The sequence below is a fragment of the Rhinopithecus bieti genome, unplaced genomic scaffold (assembly GCF_001698545.2).
Source record: "Rhinopithecus bieti isolate Rb0 unplaced genomic scaffold, ASM169854v2 scaffold_4830, whole genome shotgun sequence".
Lineage (NCBI taxonomy): Eukaryota > Metazoa > Chordata > Mammalia > Primates > Cercopithecidae > Rhinopithecus > Rhinopithecus bieti.
In genome coordinates this window covers 140,991-146,923 of record NW_016804529.1, presented here as the reverse complement: position 1 = coordinate 146,923, position 5,933 = coordinate 140,991, and the positions used below count along the sequence as shown (strand labels likewise).

At 42.9% G+C, this 5,933-nt stretch overlaps 1 protein-coding gene across 1 annotated transcript; it reads left to right on the top strand.

The window, feature by feature from the left end:
* The first annotated feature begins 1,936 nt into the window (after positions 1-1,936).
* CD1A (CD1a molecule) lies at positions 1,937-4,531 on the top strand. Its single transcript, XM_017868910.1, is given in 6 exon segments — positions 1,937-2,148; positions 2,502-2,768; positions 3,437-3,715; positions 4,245-4,399; positions 4,401-4,452; positions 4,455-4,531. Coding segments are annotated over 6 exon segments (888 nt in total). The 5' UTR covers positions 1,937-2,090.
* Positions 4,532-5,933: the final 1,402 nt, after the last annotated feature.

Below are 5,933 nucleotides of genomic sequence, written 5' to 3'. Positions count from 1 at the left end.
TTTACAGCTTTTGCATGCTAATCTCAACTTTAAAAAAATTATCTGTAATCCCTGTAATCCCAGCACTTTGGGAGGCCGAGGCAGGTGGATCACCTGAGATCAGAAGTTTGAGACCAACATGGTGAAACCCCATCTCTATTAATAATATCAAAGTTAGCCAGGCATGGTGGCACACACCTGTAACCCCAGCTACTTGGGAGGTTGAGGCAGGACAATTGCTTGAACCTGGGAGGCAGACGTTGCAGTGAGCTGAGATCACACCACTGCACTCCAGCCTGGGTGACAGAGTGAGACTCTGTCTCAAAACAAAACAAAACAAAAGAAAAAACAAACAAACAAACAAACAAAAATTATTTGCAGGCCATGCCTGGTGGCTCATACCAATAATCCCAGCACTTTAGGAGGCTGACACAGGAGGATTGCTTGAGGCCAGGAGTTTGAGGTTACAGTGAACTATGATCATTCCACTGCACTCCAGCCTCAATAACAGAGTGAAACCCTGTCTCGAGAAAAAAAATTTTTCCGCTATATTAGCTTCAGATATTTTTTTTGAAAACCAAAAAATAAAGTAAATAGCCCAAACACATTTATATGGATGATACCTACAAAGCACAAACATATATTTAGAAGTCCTTGAACAGTAACAAGCAACATAAAAGAGGAATGTAAATTTGTCCAGCAAAGACTCGTTTATGACACCCTGAAACATCCAAGTAGACAATAAAAAGGGATCCTGGGATACAGACTTGGATATTCCATTAACCTTCACTGCTCTCAAGTTCTGACTAGTTTCTTAGAGTAATAGGAAATTTTATAGCAGGATCCTTTATGAAACCTCATGGCAGTAACTTGTACTTTTATCCTTAAAAAAGTGTATGAGACTCTCATCCTCCTATGGTAGGGTTACAAGTAACTTTTATGATATCTTTAAAAAGTTTCATGTGAATATCTCTCCATAAATTAAAAAATGGATGTATTGGCTGAATTCATTCATCATTTGACAAATATTCGCACTAAGCCACCTACCACTTGCGAGGTACTCGATAGGTGGGCGATAACAGTGTGATAACGGCATGGAACTCAATATCCAATTTAACCATTGAAGTCAAAATTCGGCTGGCAAACTTTAAGTTAGGAGTCCCCATTTTAGAAAATATTATTTCAAGCAGGGCTTGTCTTTATCCAGAGAGTGTATACAGTATAATAAAACTCAGCACACCAAGATTTATAGTTCATTGTGTTTTTCTCCCTAAGTAGAGTAAAAACTCCTTCAAGTAAAGTGATTTTGTTGTCAACGCACTGCATATTCTTAAGTACCAAGATGCCTGACTCCAGGCAGGTGCTAAGAGATCTGTTGGGTGGAGTGAATGTGGATCATGAAAATCAAACAGAGGGAAATTTCTTTATATATTTTAGTGTTCTTGTTTTTTTTTTTTTTTTTTTTTTTTTTTTTTTTTTTTTTTTTTTCTTTTGGTGATGGTTACTGGCTCTTCTCTAAGAATAATGGAGAAAAGGTATTAGTGTTATACTGTCACAGCAGGGCAGTCATAGGAGACTCCTGACAAAGCAAATAAATCAATGTTAAATCAGAAATGAGAAATAGTTAAGGGGGTGAAGAGAGCAGGGGAAGAAATACATGGGAAATATTGAAAAGGACAGAGTGATCAAAAAACAACAGGGGAGCATGGGAACATTGGGCGGGAAGCCATTTAGTTAATGGGACCCTTTAGTTTTATGGGCTCTTATTGTATGATTGAGGAAAAAAAATGCCTTAGTGGTTAGAGTGGCTTTTCAATGCCAGCGTCAGCTTGTTCCATAGCAGTTGAATTAAGGGGAAGGTGAATAAGTTGGAAGTTGGTGACAAGGAGAGAAGTTGGAAACTAGAGAGGAGAGTCAGAACCAGAGGGAAATGAGAGACTAAATAGGCGTTCTCAGGGTTTTTGGAGTGAATTTTCTTGTTGGGCAGTCAGGGGAAGGTTGTTGTTGGTTGGCAGAAAGAAGTAGAATAGAGATATTGTGGGGTAAGGTTTGTTTGGAACAGAATCAAAGACATTTTTTTCTGAGAGAAGGAAATAACATCTGCAAATGACATGCGTGTTTTGCTACTTCCATTGCTAGCTGTTCTCCCAGGTGGTGGCAACGCAGACGGTAAGAACTCTGACAACTGCCCAGTTGGGTGGATGATGGTCTGTGTGTGTGTGTGTGTGTGTGTGTGTGTGTGCACATGTGTGTATGTGTGTGTGTGTGTATGTCTGTGTGCTTTCCCTAGCATATACCTGGAAAGTGAGAGTGCCAGGCTGGTTCCATTCTGACTGTCCATGACTCCAAGTCCCTGAGCTCTTACGAAGGTGGTTAATAAGTCATGGGGCTCTGTGGCAAGCAAACGTCTGCTAAGACCATGATGGATCCCCTTTTCTCCAGATTCTGAGTTCCCCCACTCTGGCCTCTCTCCATTCTTTGTCAATTTCTTTCTCCCCATTCTATTTGTTCTTTTGCCACAGGACTCAAGGAGCCTGTCTCCTTCCATGTCATCCAGATCGCATCCTTTTACAACCATTCGTGGAAACGAAGTCTGGTCTCAGGTTGTCTGGGTGATTTGCAGACCCACACCTTGGACAGAAATTCCAAAACCATCATTTTCCTGTGGCCCTGGTCCAGCGGAAACTTCAGCAATGAGGAGTGGAAGGAACTGGAAATGTTATTCCATATACGCTGCGTTCAGTTCCTAGAGGAAATGCATAGATACTCCCGTAAATTGCAGTTTGAGTGTGAGTTCAGTTTCCTCCATGGGGAGTGGGGAGGTGGGAGACAGGGGATGTCTCAATGTTTCTTATTCCTGTAGCAAACAGCCTAACTCTCTTCTGTATCTTATTCTATTCTTTCCACCATAAAACTGGAATTGCATACTTTTGGGCAAGGTTGAAGACCCTAATTCTTCAAACACTTCTGCTACTTATGAACTTCTGTCTTATTGACTGCAGAGTTATGCATTATTACCTTTTCTTACAGGTATCCTATGGCCAACTTTTTTCCTGCCCTACAACCAGATACCTTCAGCTTTCTCACTTTCTCATTCATCCTCCTCAGCAGTCTCTCTCTATATACTCAATTGTAACCCATTACATTCCATTCAACTTAAGTTGTTGTAATCCCAGTTCTCTTACACCAAGTCCTTCCTCACCCACAGCATTCACATCACTTTCTTTGACCAATCTGCCCTCTTCCATATGTTACTAATCTTTTCCTCCACCTACAGCTTCCACCAGTTCCTCTTTCTCTGAATCCCTGACCAAACCAAATTTTATTGCATTATGTCAAACCCGGCAAACTTCCCCCTTCTGCTTCTGCAATCCTTGCTTCTACTCCTACAATCTTTGCTTCTACTCATTTCGTTTTATCTTTTTTTCTCCCTCTTTCCCGTATTTCATAACCCCAGATCCTTTTGAGATACAGGTGACAGGAGGCTGTGAACTGCACTCTGGAAAGTTCTCAAGAAGCTTCCTTCAGTTAGCTTATCAAGGATCAGATTTCGTGAGCTTCCAGAACAATTCATGGTTGGCATCTCCAGTGGCTGGGAATATGGCCAAGCGTCTCTGCAAAGTGCTCAATCAGAATCAGCATGAAAATGACATAACACACAGTCTCCTCAGTGACACCTGCCCACGTTTCATCTTGGGTCTTCTTGATGCAGGAAAGGCACATCTCCAGCGGCAAGGTCAGTCCTGCACCCTCCCTCCAAGAACTTTTGATTGGAAAATCATACCCTTCCACCACCCCGTTCCAATTTGGAATAAGGAAGAGCCACCCAGAAGTGGGAAAGGCTGGGTGCAGTGGCTCACATCTGTAATCCCAGTGCTTTGGGAAGCTGAGGCTGGAGGACCGCTTAAGGGCAGGAGTCCCAGACCAGCCTGAGCAGCATAGTGAGACCCCTGTCTCTAAAAAATAAAAATAAGTTAGCCAGTCATGGTAGCACACACCTGTAGTCCCTGTTACTTAAGAGGCTGAGGGAGGAGGATTGCTTGAGCCCAAGAGTTTGAGGTTACAGTGTGCTATAAGTATAATTATGCCACTGCACTGCTGCATAGTGACAGAGTGAGACCCTGTCTCAAAAAAAAAAAAAAAAAAAAAAAAAAAAAAAAAGAGAGAGAGAGAAATGGGAACGACGTGTCTATCTAAACTTCTAAACTGCTGTGGAGATATGAAACTCCAAGTCTGTATTTGAATATCTTTTCTGTCCTTTGCAGTGAAGCCCGAGGCCTGGCTGTCCCGTGGCCTCAGTCCTGGACCTGGCCATCTACAGCTTGTGTGCCATGTCTCAGGATTCTACCCAAAACCTGTGTGGGTGATGTGGATGCGGGGTGAGCAGGAGCAGCAGGGCACTCAGCGAGGGGACATCCTGCGCCAATGCTGACGGGACATGGTATCTCCGAGCAACCCTGGAGGTGGCCGCTGGGAGGCAGCTGGCCTGTCCTGTCGGGTGAAGCACGGCAGTCTAGATGGGCCAGTGACCATCATGCCTCTACTGGGGTGAGAAGAGCTTGGGGCCCAGGCTGGAAATGCCAAGCAGGTGGTCCGTCGCATAGAGGCAGGGCAAGCTGAAACTTTTAACGATTTTAGGGATTTCAGCCCAACATGAATAAAAATAGGTAAGCCTAAGAATGGAAGTGTTGAATATGAGGGCCTGTAGATGCAGGAAGAGCTGAGGATAAGATGAAGAATCCATCTCTGAGCAGGGCTCGAGAGAAAAACAAAAAACAAAAGAAAAGAGATTGGTAAGTTGGATACTCAAATGAAACAAAGAGCCAAGGGAACGCAGTGAACAGGGAGTGGATGAGGTAAAATGGGTGGAGTTATACTCCTTGGGTTGTCCTCAATGTCCAGAACTCAACCCGTTCATGGGCTTTTGATCTTCTTGGCGGTGATAGTGCCTTTGCTTCTTCTGATAGTCTTGCGCGCTTTGGGGTTCAGGAACGCTGGTGAGTTCTTTGCATGTGTCTTCTCCTACTCTTAGTCCTACCCACTTGTCTTCCCATGTTTTTTGTTTCTCTCTCCTCAGTTCTTCTCTCCCCCATTGCGCTTCCCTCTTACTCCTCAATTCTTTAGCTCACCTTATTCACAGTGACTTCTATCTCTGGTTTTCATCCAGTTTCCGTTAAGATACACCATGATCCTCCCTTGTCACCCTTCTCCTTTTGGGGTGAGAGACCAGCAGTCCAACAGCTCAGGATCCACCTGAACACATTGTGGTGATGACGTCCTCTCAACTCTTTTGTCATTTTTGCTTGTTTCTGATTAATGATCATTTGTCAATATAAGCTCAATTTAGTTTTGCAGGATTTCTTGTTCTGACCTGGGTTCTGAGACTTCAAAATTCAAATTTTATCTCCAAATGGAATGGGATCCTAGCAATCTTCACATGTTCAACTATTAGTGGATCATCAGGCTTGTTATAGATGTCCCTTATTCCCGAGGGCCTTCCCTGACTCACAAGTGGGAAGCAGTCTCTTCCTGGTCTGAACTCCCACCACATTTCAGCCGTACTTTGCTAACTGTACTCCTCAATTCCTCTCCTTCGTTGCAGCTATTTAGGTCCCCTTTTCCTTCTAATTTTTCTACTCCTTCAATGCAAAGTATGTGTGTTTTTAATATATGCATCCCTGGTGAAGGATCTTGCCTTCACGAAACATGTTCTCAATAAAACTCTTTGTTGAATTTATGCCAAATTTGTAGTCTTTTCTTATTCTTTTCCTTCCTGGTGCTTTTGAAGTAGTTGAGACATTTGATACTCTTCTGGTTAAAAGCCTTCTTGCTTGGAGGAAATTTTACACATTCCTAGTTCTATAGTTTGTTCTCTGAGCTCCAGAGGAGAAACACAATTTTGTCTCTTACTACTCCTATCATTCAGCTATAGCGAGTTATTCGAGTTAAATTAG